We start from the raw sequence: 20835 nt of genomic DNA, 5'->3' as shown, positions 1-20835 counted from the left end.
ATGTGAGGCTCAAAATGGCCCAAAAATGTCGAAAAAACGGTGAAAATTTTCATTTTTTCACCAAATTTTGGCATGTTTTGAGGCCTAGGCTCCAAATGGGGTGGCTCACATGGGCTCTGGTGGTTGGAAAAGTCGTGTCTAGAGTGAGTGAAGGCAATCCAGTCGAGAAACCGCCACCCCGAACTCAAGGGGGCAAAACAATGGGAAAAAACGAATTTTCGCCGCTTTTTGACATAAATCGTCGGGTAGGGTGATCAAGACGCAGTCCGATCGCAAAACCCGACACGAATCTGAACTCAGCACTAAAAAACGAAACTTTTGAGTCACACCCGCAAGCCGAAATCGAAGGTCGCCTGAGTATGACGCCCCCTAGTGTACGCTACACCGTGGATTGTCGCTGGACCGCGGAAGACGAGGGGGCAACCACTCGAAATTTTTTTGTACCCAGGATTTTTTAAGGTGCGAGATCGCGGACCGGGGTCCAAGCAACGGCTAAAGGAACTTAGACCGTTGTATTGACCGGAGTCCTCTCATGCGAATACTCCTTGCCATTTTCGTTCAGGCAGTTCAGGCAGTGTAGCACTTTCCCGAGAGATGGTACCACAGTCGAGTACTTCCAAAAAATTAAAAGTCCTTGTTGGGGGTGGAGAGTCCTATCCTCACTGTGCATCATCTTCGTGTCAATGCCGCCTGATTTGGCAGTGTAGTTGCCGGTGCGGGCGAGGCGAGCACCGGCACCCTCGTCAAAGTGCACAAAGACAGCTTGACAGGTGCCACTCAGCATGGGCACATCAACGGGTGAACTTCTGAGATTTCAAATTTATCAAATCAAACTTGTTTTAGCCGTTTTCCTCGTCTCATCGCGGTGCCAGGGGTATATAAATTTATCCCAATAGTGCAAAATGAACGGGTAGTGTCCGCGGCCTAATCCTGTTGTTGGCCCTTCTGGGGCTGCCCCAGTGGCCGAGCGCGCTGCCGGTCCTGGGCTGCGTCTCCAGTGGGGGGAGGGGAGGGGGCAGACAGAGCGGAGACAATAGATCGGAATGCAGCGAGGTGTCCATCATAAACGTGTCGCACCGACTCGGCCGTCCTGCACGCAGTTCTGATTCTTTCCGCCGCGCCACCCTCCAATGCCTCAGGATTCGACCGCCAAATTCAAAACGCGTGAAAAGGACGGAAAAATGAGTGAAACGGCAAGAACGCCTACGCAAAAACTATGATAGGTACAGTGAATCCGAAAACGGATCCGCACTCAAAAACTGAGATTCTTGGAATAAGATAGGCATACTTATCTTTAGTATATTTTAGTCTAAAATACGAACCTAGTATAATATACTTAAATTAAGAGGGAAATAGTCTTAGTATATTTTTCTTATGCGACACTCTTAAATTAAGAATGTGTATTCTTGTTTTTAGAAGGCTGTTTTCTTCACTCATATTCTAAACTTTAGTATATATTTCTCACATAATGCTGGTCACCAGCTAAATCAATTTAACTTCCTGGATCCGTGGAATATCTAAAATTATCGCCTGGGTCCCTCTGACTACGCGTCGAATATCAGAGTGCCCAGATAGCAGATCAGCACTATCAAAAATTCTCCTCACAGTGACCATAGCTGGTGACCCGTGGTGCTGACTGGAGTGGCAGAGCCCCTGAACCCTATCAAGCGACGACCCGGAGCCGTGCGTGAGAGCGAACTTATACTCACATTTATTGAGCTAATATTGAAGCGATAGAAATCAATTTTGCCGTGGGAGAGTCATTGCACCTCAAACGTTTATTCTGTATAGGTTTTTAATAAGAAGGACACCATATTACGGCTGCAAAAGCACTTTTTAACCCAAGACGTAAATAGAGCGACACTAGCGCCACCTAGCGGATGATGACAATACTATCCATTTTGTAGCTCTAGAATATTATTTGTTTGGCTCCGACTGTACTTAACAAAAGGGTAACTCAATAGATTACTAGTATTTACTTTGCTAATTTCAATATGGTAGAGAGATTTTGAAAAATAGAAAATATATAATTAAGCACTAATAATTTTTATAGATCTCTGAAACTTAAAGTTGCATTAAAGTAATTCTTTTCACACTTGTTGTAGTCCCTAAGACAATAATCTAAACAGTTGTACTTCTAATGATCATGGAAAATTTGTGAAGTGTAAGATTTAACTTTTCTTTTGGACTTTCACGACAAAGTCAGTTTACGTCAACTTGTCGCAGACTTTTGGTCACTTTGTCTGAGGGATGTACTGAAATGAATTCAATTCTGAAACAGAATTCCACTTGTGGTATAGCCACCAGTGTCAGTTTTTACACCCCTCAATCATTGCCAATGTTTTTAGAAATTTGTGTGGGAGACGACAAAATTTCTTCTACGTAAACCTCAATCGTTTGAAAACTTATGAAGCTTCAACAATAATTCTGGGTTCATCTCATGGAAAACTAATATTTTAAAAGATTAATTATTTGAAAAGGAATAAATTTAAAACAAACCTGAATGTCTATCCAAGGACAACAGTATTTCAACTTAGTTTGCAGTGAGTGTGTAGCATAAGTATTCAAATTTCTGAGGACATTGTACAAGTTACAATGCAAACTTTCTAGTTATGAGAATAAATACTGAATGTTAGTATATCGATAAGAGGATTTCTTTAGAGTATGTATTAGTATGGAAATATACTAGCTTTGAGAATATATACTGAAAGTTAGTATACTGATTAGAGGATTTCTTTAGAATATGTTTTAGTATGGATATATACTAGATCCAAGAAAGAGAGTTTTTGAGTGCGTGTAGGGGAAGGGTGTCCGGAGGGCAATTGATCAGTCCGAAAGTGATCCGACAATTATTAGTGCCATTGGGGTAGCGTCAAAGAAAAGAGCGAAAGTAGTCGGTTTTGAACACCTCACCAAGCGTACAAATATTGATCGCGCGACTCCCAGCCTGATCAATTGCCCTCCGGACACCCTTCCCCTACACGAATATGCTTTTGGTTTCCAGATCAGTCGCATAGTTAAGCCGTAGGCGTTTTTTTCCATGAGCGCTGTTTTCACACTTTCATCGTTCAATATTTCGGCTCAAAATTTTTTGTAAAGAAAATCCTTTGAATGGGGTGCTTGTATTGTCGTCCTTAATGAATGTACAAATTTTGAACGAAATCGGTGACCCAAAATTTACGCGATCTAGCACCTTAAAGGTAGGGATTTCGTCGAGATTTTGCACGATTTCGCGTCTAAATTATGCCAGATTTCGTAACATTTTGGTGGGATTTCGCGAGTTTTCACCAGATTTTGATGCGATTTCGTGAGATTTCACCAGATTTCTAGGAGATTGCGCCAGATTTCTACCGATTTCGCGCAAGATTTCGGCGAATCAAGTGTACACAGTACCTCGCGAGTGGTTGCCCCCTCGGCGGAAGCGCACTACGTATCCTTAACTGACCGGCCTGCAGACCGAGTCCGAGCAGTGGGTCGTCGCTGTCTCTCTTGCAGTGTTACGGGACGCGTGCACTCTTACGCGACACCTCCCCAGTTGCGAGTGCGAAAGAGACAGAGTGTGCGGATCTCTCGGCTGGTCCTCAAGGCTGTCCAGTCGGCGGCGGCCGCGCGGGATTCCTGCCTGCACGCCGCGGTCGCAGTGACGCGCGCACCGTCGGAGGCTGCGCGTCGTGCGTCGTGATCCGAGTGACGACCAGCGTCGGTGGTCCTGGCCAGTGCGTCCTGACGCGTCCTGCAGCACGCTGGCACCGCGCAAGAATGGGAGTACGTGTCTTGTTTTCGTTGCGGATGCGAGCGCATTGCCTGTCGTGTCCGATGGCGAGGCGGTTTGCTATGCACTTTGGGGACTTTTGTGCAGACTAGTCGGAATTACGCTGTATGACTGTGACATCACTCGGGTATTTACGGCATGGAAATGCTACATGTAGTGGTTGCATAATTGCAATTTGGTCACTGTTGGGCCCAGAGTGGTAATGTGTTACTTCTACTTACTAACTGGTGGTTCATATTACGCTTTTACGGTAAGTGGCACAGTTTTTATGATGCAATGCCTCTATGAAACCAAACGGTGAAAAGTGCAACACGCAGTGCAGTGGGTTGCCCTAGCGGAATTTTCGGGACGTATTCCGGACGTCCCGAGAGCGTCAGGTTTTTCTCATTATGGATGGTCTCAGAACGCGCCGGCTTCGTCCATGGATCGTCCCGCATGTGTCCTTACGTATCCGGAGACTCAATCGAGGTGTCCCTCCCGCATCCAGAAGGTATCGTCAGTGTCCGTCCGTCGTCTAGACATCATCCAAAGCGTATGCTGACTGTCCCAGGTGCATCCCAAATGTATCCAAAATTAATCCACAATGCATCACATCCGCCTCCACTCTCTATCCCACCCCATAGGTTTCACAATCTGCCGGACATTCCAAATAACGTCCAGTGCGTATCCGCTCCATGCCAGATGTATCCTGAATGCATCCGAGGCGTCCTGAACGCATCCAGAGGTACCCGGACCGTCCCAGAACCATACTAGATGCATCCCACCCGCTTCCAGCTGTCCGCACGGCGCCCATAATGCAGCCGGGGTGTTTTGAGCACGTCCAGAAGGTATCCGGACCGTCCCAGAGGCAACCCGAGTGCATCCAGTCCGCCTCCAGCAGTCCTCTCGGCGTCCACACTGCAGCCGGGGCGTCACGAGCGCGTCCAGAAAGTCTCCGAACCATCCCAAAGGATCCCGAGTGCGTCCCACCCGCCTCCGTCCGTCCTCTCGACATCCAGAATGCATCCCAACCACATCCATCGCATCTTGAAAAAATCCAAAATATTTGAATCGCATCCAGATCGCATCCATTGCACATGCGAGGTGTGGTAAGGGTAGGTGCCGGATGTCGTAGTGATGCTTTGCGGATGACCCCTGTGCGCTGGATGAGTTAGACGACTTCCGGATGAGGATGCGATGGATCTTTCTTGTGGACTGGCGTCTGGAAGTGCTGGGTGTCTTCTTGATGTGTGATGAACGTCTTGAAGTGGTGCTACTTTGCCGGGAGTTGAACCCGGTCCCTTCCGCTTGCTGGTCGACTGCTTAAGCCCCTCGGCCACCGCTTCCTTCTTAGAGGAGAAAGAACTTTGAGTACTCTTAAGCTTCATGCAAAAGTGGCATCCACCCAGCATCCTTGTCTCGTCATCACCACGAATCACGAAGCATCCCCAAGCCATCCTCGCATCCTTGCCATCTCTGAGCCAGCCGCCTCGTATCTCTGCATCCACGTAAGCAAACTATATCACAACGGCGTCCTAGTATCCAACCGTTTGACACGCATCCCTAGCGCGTCCATGCCGTCCGTCTTCATCGCGAAAGCATCCATCGCGACTGAATAGCTTCAATAGCATCCGTAGAGTATCCAGACGACCCACCCTCATCCTGAGCGCATCCGTCGGCCTCCAGTCCATCTCAGCAATCCATTTGGCATTACGAGTGCATCCAGGGCGTCCTGTAGGAGTACAGAGCGTATTCAGACCGTCTACATACAACGCACCCAGGATGCGTCTTAAGTACATCCGACGCATCTTTGATGCATCCAAAAGATGTCCAGTGCATCCAAAATGCGTCCAATAGACATCCAGGATACGTCCAAAGTACATCCAACACATCCAGAAGGCGTCCAATTCATATCCAACGCATCCAAGATACGTCCAAAGTACATCTAACACATCCAGAACGCGTCCAAACTACATCCACCACATCCAAATGGCATCCAAACCACATCCACAACATCCAGATGGCATCCGAATCACATCAGTGACATCCAGATTGCATCCGAAACGCGTCCATGGCATTCATTCTGCGTCAACGCATGTTGGGAGACTTTTGGATGGGCTGGATGTGATTTGGACGCGTCGGAGACCCATGTTCCGACCACTCTTTGAAAAGGTCTCAACAAGATCTATTCAAATCAACAATAAAAATTTTCAGTTGGTCACCCCCCTTTTTTCAAGATACTGATTTTTAAACTCTATCTTGAAAAAAGGGGGGTGACCAACTGAAAATTTTTATTGTTGATTTGAATAGATCTCGTTGAGACCTTTTCAAAGAGTGGTCGGAACATGGGTCTCCGACGCGTCCAAATCACATCCAGCCCATCCAAAAGTCTCCCAACATGCGTTGACGCAGAATGAATGCCATGGACGTGTTTCGGATGCAATCTGGATGTCACTGATGTGATTTGGATGCCATCTGGATGTTGCGGATGTGGTCTGGATGTGTTTGATGTCTTGTGGACGCACCCTGGATGTGTTAGATGTCTTTTGGACGCATCCTGGATACGTTGGATATCCTTTGGACGCATCCTAGATGCGTTGGATGTCCTTTAAACGCATTTTGGATGGATTGGATGTCTTTTGGATGCATCCAAGATGCGTCGGATGTACTGAAGACGCATCCTGGATGTCCTGGATGCTTTCGGAATGCCTTTCGGACACTCCGGCTTCTCTCAGGACGCGTACAGGACGCCCCGGATGCATTCCGGATGACGAGAGGATGGCTGGAGGTGGACGGTATGCATTTCGGATGCCGAGGGGACGGTCCGGATGCGCTTTGGACGCGTACAGGACGCCCTGGATGCACTCGGGATGCCAAATGGATTGCTGGGATAGACTGGAGGCCGACGGATTCGCTCAGGATGAGGGTGGGTCGTCTGGATACCTTACGGATGCTTACGGTACGTTGCAGACGCGCTGGATGTTTTGGGGATGCTTTGCGGAAGAAGGCGGACGCCATGGACGCGCCAGGGATGCGTCAAACGGTTGGATACTAGGACGCTACTGTGATTCAATTTGGCCACGTGGATGCAGAGATACGAGGCGGATGGCTCTGAGATGGCAAGGATGCGAGGATGGGTTGCGGATGGTTCGTGATGAGATACGTGGACACACATGGGACGATTTCGGAACGCAGAGATGCGGTGGATACGTCATGGACACCTTATGTTTTTCTGCCTGGAATGCACAGGATCTAATCTTGATGCGCGTCGGACGTCATTGGATAAGTTGGACGAAACTAGGATGGCCTGCAGGATGCGTGGATAGCTGTAAGATGCATCTAGTAGGTCGTGGATGTACGGGATGGCAATTGGACGAATCCTGGACGTCCTATTCGCATCCAGCATTCCAGCAGGGTGGCCACCCTTAAAGAACACATGTACGGGTATTTAAGAATCAGGACGACAGGGCAGGCTTCAGACCATACTTGATTTCAGTAAATTTTATTGTTCACATTTCGGACTGGAATTCCGTGGTGGATTAAAGGCAGTTCAGAACAGACCAAAGTTACTTCCGATGTGTATCGCTACTTTTCCTGTTGGTCTCACACTGTGGTCCACGGTGCCTAGATGTTTCGGAGCCGGAGCCGGCGGTTTGGTTCGAAGGGCTTCGTGTTGCATTTCGGCCTGTGCTTCCTGGCCTTCAACGTCGTCCGAGGTAAGGAAGACTTAAGTACGGGCAAGGGGTCTGCCACGACGAAAATTATGTACTTTCCGGCATTGGCAATACCAATAGCCTGTGTAAGTTAAAGGACAGGTTAAGTAAAGGACACTCTTCTGGAGCTGACATTTTATCTTTAACCGATCCCTGGACCCTGTACTTTTGTAGGCCGTGTAGGCCTTACAGTGTAAGGCCTACACGCACTGCTGCGGCGTTTTCTGTTAAAATTTGAAGATTACTCTAATACCGTTCTATCTGCCAAAATTTGAAGGCCAAGACCGCCGGCGTGCCACATTTTGTAATTCTCAGGGGCAAGCCAGGCCCCGGAGGGGATTGTCAGTATGCATGTATAGGCAGACCCCTTGAGGTTAAGTGAGAAGTGCGAGGAGTACTCTACAAACTGAAGTATGTACTCAGTATGCATCTACAGGTGCATACTTGCAAGTACACATCTACAGATGCATACTTAGCTGAGTTTACATCTACAGATGCATGCTCAGCTGAGTACACGTCTACAGATGCATGCTTAGACGAGTTTGGTATGCATCTGTAGATGTGTTCTCAGCTGAGTATGCATCTATAGATGTGTACTTGCAAATATGCATCTGTAGATGCATACTGAGCACACCTCAGTTTGTAGAGTAGTGATGATCGTAGAGAGTAGAGTGTACTATCAAGACGCGTTACGTGTTTCCCGCTGCCACCAGGGGCCCCGGTCGAATGCACGGAAGGCAGTTTCCAGTGCAAGGATGGCGCTTGCATCCCCGCAGCCCACCACTGCGACGGCTACGACCACTGCGGCGACGAGTTCGACGAGGACCCCGAACTATGTCGAGGTACACTGCCGACTAAACTCTGGAAACCTTACGAATTTTTTCAGGCCTTGGACACTTTGCCGGAAAAGAGTTTCAAAACGAGATTGTGAACTTCACGGTTGTAAATAACAGAAAACATGAGCCGTAAGTGAAAATTTACGTCCAGTATCGTCTTGAATGCTTAATTTCTTTCTTGGCCTGAATCGCAAAACCCGTCCGTCATATTTAACTCGCGTATTTATAGAGATCGTATGCAAAGTTTAAATCTCATCCATCCAGTGGTCTCCTCAGAAAAAAGGAACGCAAGATAGACAGAGTCACGCCCAATGGATTCCCGACCCCAGTTAACGGGATGGGCTTCGCTGTCGCTCAGCCAAAAATCGAAATGTTTCGATGTCACTCTAGTACACGGTAATTATTTGCAATAAGAACAAGTCAGATTCTTAGCAAGCTTACAAACACATGAGCTCGTAAGGAGTGAACGAAGGGACGGACCTGTATGGAACTTTTTCAGGGGCGATGAAAAAGTAACGCATATAACGGTATTTCCTCTCTCTCAACGTGTAGAATACATCGGCCATCGTTAGCTATGACACGCCATGCTCTTTTCGGGCTGCATCTTTTATACACACTTAAGTTAGTACCAATTAAGAACGACTTTTGTATTTCAAAGATTTTTTTGTTGTATTACAAAACTCTACGTTCAATAAGACAAATCTTTTCTTCGTATCTTAAATGAAATTATGTCTTTTTTCTGATAGGTTTTGTCACGGTTTCGGACTGCACTGCGTCTTTAAATGTTTTGAATTACGGAGAAATGTTTTGCAATACAAATCAGCCAGCTTTACATATCTAGGGTGAATTATTTTACAATACAAATGCACACTCTTTTCTAATAACACAATAGTAAGTTTTGTTATTCAAGATTCGTGCAAACTTACCTTCAGTAGCCTAATACAAAGGAAAATTCCTTGTTCAAACCGATGACTGCTTGAAGTTCTTCAGCAGCGGAGAGACTGAACTTTTTGGCTGTACTTGAAATCATAGTTTTGCCCGGCAGGACAGCAGCCGCACTTCACCTGTAAAAGCGGCAACTCCATTGCAGCGTCCGCCCACTGTAATGGCTACGACAACTGCAGCGACGGTTCGGATGAGGACCCGGCAGAGTGTGAAGGTGAGGCCATGTTTCCGGGTGGCGTCACTCTGGCAGAAGCTGCACCCTTCATCGATGAGAGTGCAACTTCTGCTAGAGTAAGCTGCCCAAGGATCCTTCAATTGGCATTTTGTTACTGTTCACTGACGTTTGCACGTTAGTACTTCGGAGGGAGTCAAAACAGCGACAGAACGGGAGAAACAAAAGAGCGTCGCCCGGCCGTGCTGGAGAGTGGCGGGGGCCGTGCTGGGCACAGTGGGGTTCACTGATGTCCAGGAAAAGTAGGGTCAATACAGCACACAAGAATTAATGCTTTAAAATATTAAGTTGAATTTTAAAAAAATAAAGGGATTTTTTTTGTACAGAATACAATGGTGTCTGCAAACCAATATCAGACACAAGCAAAAGGCAGCAAAAAGGAATAAGTCGCACACATCATCAGAGGATCGGCGGGTCACAAGATCGGGACAGTCTCTCAACGACTCAGTTCACAAGCTCGACCATGTGTCGCGGAGCTCTGCTCCCTCCTGTCACCGGAAATAGTGACAAGAAAGTTCTAACGGTTTAAGCTAAATGCTGCATTTGAAGAAGCTTTAAGGAAACACTTGTAATGTTTTTGCAATCATTTTGATGGCAACTTACCTTCTTGTTGTGTATTTGGCCATAATGGGCAAGAGGAGTGGTTATTCAATTAAGTGACGTTTGAATTTTCATGTTCTAAAATTAAATGAAGTTAGAACAAAAAACTTATTTTAAGAGTACCATTTCTCTGTTTGAATCAAAGAGAACTGCAAACATGTGAGTCCATACTTGAATGGTCTCTAAATGCATGGTATCGTTCATCCTCAACACGCTGGCAGCTGGGCCATTTAGCGGAGAGGCAGCATTCGGTTGTTTTAGGAGCGGGACCTAGCTGCCTCTTAAACTTGAACCAATCTGGTTGCAGGAGCCAGAAGTAAGATAATGAAACACCAAAAGCACATTTTTGACAGGCAAATGAAACATGCTTTTAAGCAAATTTGCAATTTCTTACCATTCACATAGATTTAAAATATTCATGCAAAGCAAACCTTACCCGCGTAAGGGCTAACGTTTGGGTGGTAAACTGGTGTTTCCAATACAACCTAAAAGAAAGAAGAAATCATCATAATACGGGGGTGACGTGCGCGCGCCACCTTCGCCCCCCACTCCGCGGATTTCAACCCCCACCGCCGCTCAGCACGGCTGCGCGACGCACTTTTGTTTCTCCCGTTCTGTCGCTGACTTCTGGTCTCGGTTTCATTGAAGTACCCTTGAAAAGAAACTCAACAGATGCGTCCAGACGAAATCAATAATGAAGTTTCCGAGGGGGCAAAAACTCGCGCAATCATGTGTACACGGCCCCCGAAATCACATGCGAATCATTGAGAATCACGCGAAATCAAGCAATCCGAAATCAACCAAAATCACTAAATTCGACCGAAATCAGGCAGAATCACACGAAACTAGGCAAAATCGGTCCGAAATCATTTCTTTCCGAACACAATCACACACAATCACGCTCAACATCACCCTGGTGCGTCGCGAAATAAGGCGAATCAGCCATGAAATCATTGCGTTTTCCGAATCATGTGTACACCAAAATCCCGAGTTTTTGCCCCCTCGGAAGTTTCTAAAACAAATGGAAATGATAATACGCTCGGTTATAAGTGCGCACAATCGTCGATACGCTGGGAAGGAAAAACTCAGTGAGTCTAAGACTGCAGTGAACACGCTGCTGGTGGCCGCGGGGGAGGTGGTGACGGCGCGCGTGCAGCACAACGTGAGCCGCGGCTGGATCTACTTCACGCTGTGCGACGACAGCTCGTGCAGCTCCATCGACGTGTACGGCACCACGCCGCACGGCCTCAAGTACAAGACGTGGACCACGTGCAGCCGGCTTGGCGCCTACGGCTGCCACTGGAGCAACTGGGTGAGTCAGTACTTCAGTGCACGGCGTAAAAGGTTCCTGGTTTTTCCAGGAACTCCATGGACATTGGTTATGGCTTTCCTAAGGGCTACCTGGAAATTGCCGTTTGGAATGTCTTGGCACGCGGGGGGAAAATGCTTTGTTCACTCTCAGACTGTTATTGACTTTTTCGAGGGGTCCTATTCTAAAGATCTTATCTGGGCGTTCCCCCCAAGACAATCTTATCTTAAACGCCTGCAAATTTCACTCATTTTGATCATTGAGAATAAATACGAAGGTAGGCGAAACATTTCTACATGCACTTTTGGTTTCTTTGATCTTCCATCTTAAGGTTCACTTGAACATACTCACAAATTATACTGATATGTAGCTGTATCAAATGATCAAACTATGTGAAATTCACTTGCGTTTAAGATAAGATTGTCTTGGGGGGAACGCGCAGATAAGATCTTTTGAATAGGACCCCTCGTTTTGTCTTCAGTTAAAGAGTAATTTACACGGCAATAAGAAGTACTATTTCCTCAATACCTATCTAAGATTCTGTTCCTTATATTGACTCAAAGTCAGTTTGCTATTGACAAAGAGTTAGTACGCGATTGACTTAAGGATACTGTAAAGTGAAACTAGCATGTCCTAGAAACATTTGTCACAGGAAGGTCATTTTGAGGTCAAAATTCAACCACTATTAGATGAATTTATTCCCAAAGTTGGGGGGCCCCAACTCTTATTAGTTTCTGAGTTATGGAGGTTTACGTTAACTTTTAGAACGCAACCGTATTGCAAATCAGTAGTTCGCATCTTCGCAATTTGCGAATATCCTGTTACTATTGCTAACCCTTGCAAACACATTGTTCGCAAAATTGCGAAGTTTGTAGTACAATCAAGCTAAGCCCTTCACAAGCTGCAAACCAAGGTTTGTCATGCGAACACATTCTTCGCACTGTTTTGAGTGTGTGCCCCCTTCAGCCGATCGAGGAAAGTTGATTACAACAATTTCAAGAGAATACTGATTACGCTTGAAAACGAAGGGTAATACTACGCTTTAGTTTTACCAGTGTTAGCGCTGGTTTATCCCGGATGGGACGGCTCGTTTTCCTACGTGCAGGGCAGATTTTCTTGATGCACTCTCTTTGAAAGATTCTCCAACTGTCTCTAGCACCGGCCTCCTGGCGCCACACCCCTCCCTACCGGCGAGCACGTGTTTCTGGTGGAGCGTCGGTCCTCGGAACTGGCGCTGTGGCCGCAAGGGCGGCCCGAGCTCGTGGTGACGGTGCGCATCAAGGAAGGGTATGACCGACTCCGCATCAGGTACTTCCGGTGGATGAAGGACATGCCGCCCGTGCAGTATACAGGTGAACCCATCCACACGGCAAACTGAAATGTGTCGTTGGTATGCGTCTAGTACTGTATACTAGAACTCAAAATTAATAGAATACAATTGTTTAACGCAATAGGAGGAAAACTCTGGCAGCCCGCTACGACTGCTGACTTCGAAGCAGACCTCAAGGGTAAGTCATGCCTTTGAATTGCAGAGGGGTGTTTACAAAACTTACAACCGAAGCTGCACATCTGGAATTCGTAGCTAATTTTCACTTGAATCAACTTGTTTCTGTATTCTGTCTCCTTGTGGAATGAGGGTGAAAAAAAAGCAACCGAGCTGTTGTTCCCTTTGTCATCATTTAGCTTATGTTCTTCACGCTGGAGTCTTGTAATTAGCTGATCCATGGTCTTGTGAGCCGCTAAAGGAGGGTGGGGCACCCAGCGACACTTTTAAGATTTTGGCACTCACTCCGATACTCTGCGAGAAATGAATCTGCCTACACTTCAGAAGCTTGCTTTGATCCTTCCTTGTCCACGAAAACACGGTGTTGCTTTTTGACAACACCTATTTCTATTATATAAATCACTTCCTACATATCTCTGTACTTGTCACTTGGTGCCCCAGCCCGGGGCACCTAGTGACAGGTCATATAACTCACACAACCAGCATAGAGCGGCGCTCCACCTAATAGAAAACAAGGTAGGTGTACGCCAGATCGTGTCTTTTCAGGCTTCGTGTCAGGCTTCGCGATGCTGCGCCAGTTTCGACAATCCACGCCAGACGTATACACCTACCTCGGCCTGCGGCGCTAACCTGCCTTCGGCTGCTTTGCTAGATAAGACCGTAGAGATGGGCGTGATCCCCTCAAAAAATAGCATTTGGTCATCAAAATCTACACCAATGAGACCTAACTGTGGGTCGGGGACCCGAATGGGTTCTATTTTCGTCATCAGCAGCCTCAGAAACAGAGGAAACGACATGCAACTTGACAAAAGGCTGAAAGTACTTAAAAAGTTGTCTTTTTCTGCCGTTTTTAAAGTGTTTTTTGGCTGTAATGACCACATGCATTGAGAGAAAGCTGAATTTAAGTGTGTGGCGAGCTGAGGATATACCTGGGCCATACCACGCCAAACCACCGAACCCCTAAAATGACCTATTTCAGATTTAACTTATTTCTGGTTGACTTGTAGGGACCAACCCCCCGAACTCCCAAACCAAAAGATTTTGAAAAATATCAAACGGTTTAGGAGTAGGAGCACTTTGAATATTGAACTTTTTACTTAAGTTTTATTTCACTTTTTTCATGAAAAATTTTTTTTGAACGCCAGTGAGGGTTTTGGTTTATGATTTCCTTTCTGATAAGTCTGAAGAAAGGTTGAAGTGGGTTAAACACTGTGGTGCTTCCAATTAAGGTATTTTTCCTTAGGGAAATTAGTCAAAATTACTAAAAATTTGCTCTACTGAAAATACGTTGTCATGGATTTGGCTCATTTTTTGGTCAAATGAAGGTAGTCATTGGTCGAACAAATCTCTGAAATAAAACCTTTGACTTGGGCACATATTCAATTTAACAGGAAGAAAAGTTGAAATTTCACTGGTAACGGTTTCCTTTAAATGGCCTGAGCACCAACAGTTTCTTCTCGTATCAAGTTCTAGGACTCAAAATGATATGAATATAAATCAATTTAATAAGTAGAAAGGAATCATGTGTAACTGTTTATGAAGGTTTTATAGCATGAATTGGAGTTTGATACTACCAGTGAGTTACGTCGAAATTTTAGTCGTTATCTCCAAACTTGGCTTCCTATACAGCAATGCGCAATGACCCTGCAAAATCTTAGCCGAATCGGCCGAGCCGTTCAGGAGGAGTAAAGCGCACACACACGCGCACACACAGACAAAACTTTTCAACCCCACTGGAGTAACGGGCTTCGCTATCGCTCAGCCAATTATCCGTTAGCCTCTTGAAGCTTTCTTTGTGCCACACCATTCTGAACTGCGCCAGTTTTTCAAGGAACTGCATTATACTACATTGCCAATCAAATTCAATGTTCTACGAAATTGTCGTACAAATTAGTCTCATTTATGTTTCGTTGTGTGACAATCTGTCACAATTTACTTCGCGGTTGTCAAATCGATGTTTTACAACGTTTAAATCATTGAAATACGGCAAATTGCGGTTTTTCGCCCCTAGCGGTCGAACGATCAATTTCACACACTTAACCCCTATATTGTTTTAACCGTATCCTCCCGTTCGTTGGAATGCACCATTCAAATTTTCAAAATTCAAAATATTTAAGTCGTTTGTTGCGTGGATTCTGGTGCTGCGTTTCCGCCTTTAAGCACAATGCGGGAATAAACGATAGGGCGGCTGGTCGAGCGTTGCATATGAGAAACTTTTTCGCATAGATCCTTTAATATTTAAATCAAAAGTGACAATTTCGTCAATTACCAATGCACATGTGTTAATAGTGACTTCCGACACACTAAAATTAACATCATCGGCTGTCACGAAAGCGTATTTTGGATTTTGAAGAAAATTTTTGTAAGACGGCTTACTAGAGACTGTTTAATAATACAAGTGCACCGTGTTTTCTTGTAATACAAAATGATAGTTACATAACACAAGACTCCTGCATGGACCTTTGTTTAGTAATGTAAAGAAAAATCCTTAGTTCATACTGTTGTGACACCCACACACTAAATTACTATGTAGGTTTCTCTGCGCGCCAATGCACGAAATTTAACAGGCACTTTGTAACGCACGAATTTGTGCGCGACAATGCACGATTTCATGAGCCAGTATGCGGAAAATCGAGCATTGTCCCGCACAAATTCGTGCGTTACGAAGTGCACGTTTAATTTCGTGCATTGGCGCGCAGAAAAACCCACATAGAAATTTAGTGTGCAAAATTTTCACGTGGTGAGGTTTCCGCTACACTGCAAGTCGTTCCGGTCACATTTGATGGCAGGCTGCGGTGGTGCGCGGTTCTTCGGACCTTTGGTGTCGGGCACTCTGGCGCGTCCGGAGTACTTCCCCTGGCACGGCGCGCTGTATCAGAAGGTCCACGGCGAGTACAAGTACCTGTGTGGCGCCTCGCTGCTATCCGCGTCGGCGCTCATCACAGGTGACTGACTATACGAAGAAAAATCCACACTTTCGCAGGGAAAATGTACAGAAGAATAGAATATGGAAGAACGGTAAACCGTACGGAACGTCCGTACTTGTCCCATAAGAGCTCCTGTAATGAAACTGGTACGGAACGGATGGTCGAGACAAATTGTGGAACAGACTTTTCCCGTACTTTCACCGTATACTTTTTGCGTCCAGTGTATACCATCACTTTAACGACAAAGTAAAAAGTTGCAATGTTTCAGGGGAAAACATTTCGAATAAAAAGTGTCAAAGATCGTCCTCCAAAAAATCTTCCTGGTCACAAAAAGTGATCGGATTAAGAAAAAGTCGTATAGTTAGTGCTTCTAGCTTGTTCTTCCAGGCTTCTATTCAATACTTTGTTGCTTCCAGCGGCGCACTGTGTTCAGTCCAGAGAAGGGAACTACTACGTTGCCATCGGGATGCTGACATCAGATTGGAACAAGGATTCAGTTGGGGTCCACAAGTCCAAAGTGAGTGCCCATTCCCAAGATCTTCGAATGCCACAGGGGAAATGGATTTCAAACTTTGTGTCAACTTTCGTAGAGTCGTCACCGAAATTAAAACACACAAATTCGGAAGCATGGCGGTGCTGTTGTTACATCTTCCTTCGCCGTTTCTTCACCTGATTTTAACCTTCGTGAACCTGGCAGGTTTCGCAGGTGATCATCCACCCCGACTACTACGGCCTCCGCGGCAAGTACGACGCCGACCTGGCCATACTGCACTTGGAGAAGCCGGCGCCGCTGGGCCGTCGCATCGGCACGCTCTGCGTCTCCCGCGCTGAGGGCACCTCGCTCGCGGCGGAGGACATCATCACCGTAAGGAGGCGCACTCTTAAAACCTTACCAAGTATTTTGAGCATACATACGTGCAACCTAATTCACTTTGTTATACGAAGTAACAGTTCGTAATTTAGGAAGTATTTTCTTTGCAAGCTTATGTATGCTCAAAATACTTTGTTCTAGCAAACTGCTTTGCTTTGTAAGGCCTGAAATAGTTTGTAAGGTTTTCTCAGTGCATCCTCACCGTGAAAAAAAAATGCTAACGAAGAATCGGCTTTAAAAACTTCAAAGAAAATTAACACAGCATATTAGATGGCCAGATTGCTTGCCTCAAAATTAGCATGCCGTAAATGCCAAAAATTCTTCACCAGCTTGCCAGTATTTGGTGCTACGGCCGCCTGCAGGTACGGCGGAAATATGTTTTACCGGAGGGGGGGGGGTGTTACTTGGGTCTAGGATGCCACAAAATGGCAAGACTGCTGTGCGTCTGACCACGGCTCATTACGGCCTTTACGCGATGGTTGAGAGACTTTTGTGTCTCACCATTTTGTGGCGAGACAAAAAAGTGTAAAAAGTGTAACAGCGCTTTCAGGTCTGACCAAAACATGGCGAGATGTCTCGTCATATTTTGGCGAGAAGTATTTCCATCCAATTTGCAGAGCCTCAATTGGCTGTGCCCTACAGGAGTAGCGCTGACACACAGACACTCAAAGAGACAAAACTTTTCAACCCTGCCCGAGTTACAGACTTCGCTATCGCTCAGGCAATTGACTTCATACGAGTTACGATAGCCTCCCGGCTTCCAAGCGAAGCGAGTTACGATGGCTTTCATAAGAGGGGTTGAAGAATGCATTGTTAGTGTGCATTGTGAGAGGGCAGGTTTAATGTGGTGCGCATACTTACACGAGGGGCCGCTAACTCTTCGTCCCTTTTCCGCCTCCCTCGCAGGTGGCGGGCTGGGGAAACGGGTCCGCTGTGTTGGACGAGCTGCACTTCGCCGAATTGCCGTTCCTGCCGCGCCGCCAGTGCCTGACTGCCATTTCGGAGGCGGCCGCGTTCGCCGTGAGCTACCTCACCAACGACAAGTTTTGTTCCGTGCGAGACCGAGGTAAGCCCTGCTCGCCACTCAGTGGCGAATCCAAGGAGTTGGACCACGGGGATCAAAAAGTGAACCCAGGTTTGAGTAGATCTCAAGACAGTACTCTACAAACCGAAGTGTGTACTCAGTATGCATCTACAGATGCATACTCATAAGTACACACCTACAGATGCATACCTAGCTGAGTACACATCTACAGATGCATACCTGTTAAGTATGCATCTGTAGGTGCATACTTGGCAAGTATGCATTAGTAGGTGTGTACTTGTCACCATATAAATGCCCAGTATCAAGTACACATCTTCAGATGCATACTTGGCTGAGTACACATCTACAGATGCATACTTAACAGGTATGCATCTGTAGATGTGTACTCAGCTAGGTATGCATCTGTAGGTGTGTACTTATGAGTATGCATCTGTAGATGCATACTGAGTACACACTTCAGTTTGTAGAGTAGTTCTTCGGCGATCCAGACACACTCTCAGGCTCGTAGTGACTCAGAGTGCAGCTTTGTCACTCTTTCTGCTGCTCTTAATAATTTGTTATTTTGCGAAGTCCGGGTTAGTTTTGAAAAGTTGTTAAGTGTGACCGCAGTGGCGGATCCAGAGGCCGAGGGGGAGGGGGGGGTGTAAGTATCACTTTTTGCCTGCTTACAGGCGCCAAGTAGCACTTTTTGCCTACCGTTCAGGCGGCTATCTAGGGGCTATGGGGGGGACCCCATCGTATCACTCTAAATTACTATGTAGGTTTTTCTGCGCGCCAATGCACGAAATTAAACATGCACTCCGTAACGCGCGAATCTGTGCGTGACAATGCACGATTTCGCGCATTGGCGCGCAGAAAAACCTTGTCGACAAATTCGCGCGTTACGGAGTGCATGTTTAATTTAGTGCATTGGCGCGCAGAAAAACCTACATAGTAATTTAGTGTGTATGGCCCCATTGAACCCTTTTGCGTTTGGAACTGTTCCATTCCGTGCGCTCTGCTCCCTACAGGCGTCATCCTGAAAGGCGACAGTGGCGGCGGCGCAGTGGCCCGCCACCTCGGCGTCTGGTACTTGGTGGGAGTCGTGTCTAGCGGCATCGACAGCAGCCGCATCGTCGCCTTCACCAACACCACCTTCGGCGAGTACGCGTCCTGGATCGACTCGGCGGTGCGCTCCGCGCCGCAACCGCCTCGCCCAGAAGCCACCGAAGTAACGACGAAAGGAGCATCCATGTCTTCGCCATCGACACCTCGCCCAAACTTGACGAAAGGATCAAATGTGTCTTTGGCAACGACACCTCGCCCAAACTTAACGATGTCTTCGACAGCGACACCTCGCCCAAACTTACCGAAAGGATCAGATGTGTCTTTGACAACGACACCACGCCCAATCAGAGCGCCACCTTCGTCGCTTGCTGTTCCTTGAGGTGAAACTGCTAATCGAAGTGTACGAGTGGAGGGGGTCCTTTCCTGAAGACTGTATTTAAACGTTTCCGGATAAAAAGATCATTGAGGAGAGTGAGGCACATTGGTCTGGATGTTTTCCTTTTGGCTACTAGCAACGTATGTGACGAGCAATAAAACTTTTGTCTTAGCCAAGTCTTGGTTTGGTTCGTACTTTACCTCAGGAAACCGGTTCCAACACTTTCCCGAGCATGCTGGTCGCGAAAAGAAGAAAACCCAGGAGGCCTACAAGTGGACCAATACGCCCCGGCCCGGGGCACATTGGGCTGACCTATGGGGCACATAAGTGGGCCTCGTGTGAGAGGGACGCAGAGCGAGCGCCTGGTGTCCCCTGGGCGGCGGCGCGTGGTAGCTTGCGCGAGACTAGGCTTCGGTATGAGAAGAAAATCGTGCGCTGCTCCCAAGGCGGGAAACCCGGCCGGCCGGTCTGACCGCGACTAACTATCATACCCAGCCTCGCACGGGGTTTCCCCGGGGCGGGTTTCGCCCAGGGGACACCAATGCGTTCTGATTGGCTGCCTCTCCGCCGCTCTGCGTCCCTCTCACACGAGGCCCACTAAGGCACATTAATTCGTTGCTTCTGTCTCCATGTCATGCAGAGCACTCATAGATGAGTTTTGAGATAGGTTAGTTTCCCCAGTTTAAGCTTTACCTAACCTGACCAAACCAACCTAACAACCCGTACCTTACCTCGCAGTTAAAAGAGAATTCGACTTTGCAACCAACCTTGGCTCGAAAACGGCCTTGCGAAGACTCGTAATTCTCCGTAAAAAAAAAAAACAGATTTCACTTTCTTGAGATTTTTGTGTCAAACCCTTTAAGGGTAATACTTATGGCCGAAATTCTCTTCCCGATCATGTAAACCTTGCCCTTTTCTGCCGTTTTGGCGTGTTTGTCTGCTTACTATAAATGAAGAAATTGAGATAAAAACGATTTTTGACGTGTGGCGAGCCAAGGACATACATACACATACCCAATGACCCTGGAAAATCTCAGACAGACAGGCAACGTTCTTCAACCCCACTGGAGTAACGGGCTTCGTTATCGCTCAGCCAAAAACTTTTTTTAATTTTTTTTTTTGTACAGCTGTTGATAGCAAGTAATTATGCATCTCCATGAGGGCTAACATTTTTCCTTCCGCAGTGGATGCATCCACACTGCAATGTTTTCCAATCAAATGAATTGTCCTTAAGGCATTTTCTTCAAGAACCTTAAGAGTGTAGTAGTTTAAAGTCAGGTAATCAAACAGCATCTAATAGGTATTATAATATTTTCATAATGATTCTCTTCATAGGATAATCAAATCAAACCAATACTGAATCTTGCATTTACCATATCAGGATCTTTTAAGTGAGGATATAATCTTGTCACCTTACAGCTCGCTAGAGTTCTGTATCTCTCTCTTCGGATGTCCTTCGTTCACTGAGAGGTTGTACGTTGAGGATCCACACCACAACCTTCTGCCCCCCAAACGGCATCTACAACCTCAGGATGGGTTGTGGATGCGCGAAGGGTCCGCACGGCTACCTGCCCTCTTGTTATCCATTGACGAGGCCGTGACAACCTTGTGGCTCCACAACCATGTCCGCGTGCTCGCCCCGAACGGCTCCATGCCTGCGTGACCACGTGACACAGCGC

The 20835-nt window shown here is 46.7% G+C and overlaps 1 protein-coding gene across 3 annotated transcripts; it reads left to right on the top strand.

Moving 5' to 3' along the window:
- The first annotated feature begins 3646 nt into the window (after positions 1–3646).
- LOC117643675 (enteropeptidase-like) lies at positions 3647–19332 on the top strand. Of its 3 annotated transcripts, none has more exons than XM_034382690.1 (12): positions 3647–3765; positions 7380–7467; positions 8178–8306; positions 9346–9459; positions 11184–11389; positions 12543–12738; positions 12841–12894; positions 15680–15835; positions 16234–16334; positions 16515–16682; positions 17595–17754; positions 18744–19332. In XM_034382690.1, the coding sequence occupies exons 1-12, from the start codon at positions 3760–3762 to the stop codon at positions 19157–19159; spliced, it is 1794 nt and encodes a 597-aa protein (XP_034238581.1). In that variant the 5' UTR covers positions 3647–3759; the 3' UTR covers positions 19160–19332. The 3 variants fall into 3 exon arrangements, with proteins under 3 accessions (XP_034238581.1, XP_034238580.1, XP_034238582.1); XM_034382689.1 differs by lacking the exon at positions 3647–3765 and adding an exon at positions 3774–4022; XM_034382691.1 differs by lacking the exons at positions 3647–3765; positions 15680–15835 and adding an exon at positions 3774–4022.
- Positions 19333–20835: the final 1503 nt, after the last annotated feature.

The sequence above is a fragment of the Thrips palmi genome, unplaced genomic scaffold, assembly GCF_012932325.1.
Source record: "Thrips palmi isolate BJ-2018 unplaced genomic scaffold, TpBJ-2018v1 HiC_scaffold_17, whole genome shotgun sequence".
Taxonomy (NCBI): domain Eukaryota; kingdom Metazoa; phylum Arthropoda; class Insecta; order Thysanoptera; family Thripidae; genus Thrips; species Thrips palmi.
Note: the sequence above shows the minus strand (reverse complement) of the source record. Positions and strands in the feature narration are given on the sequence as shown.

Excerpts from the sequence above, each read along its gene's own strand:
- LOC117643675 (XM_034382689.1), top strand. The coding sequence starts at position 3,975 with ATGTGTTACTTCTACTTACTAACTGGTGGTTCATATTACGCTTTTACG. Across the intron at positions 12,739-12,840 it reads GCCGCCCGTGCAGTATACAG|GAGGAAAACTCTGGCAGCCC; the intron begins GTGAACCCATCC and ends TTAACGCAATAG. Across the intron at positions 15,836-16,233 it reads CGCGTCGGCGCTCATCACAG|CGGCGCACTGTGTTCAGTCC; the intron begins GTGACTGACTAT and ends TGTTGCTTCCAG.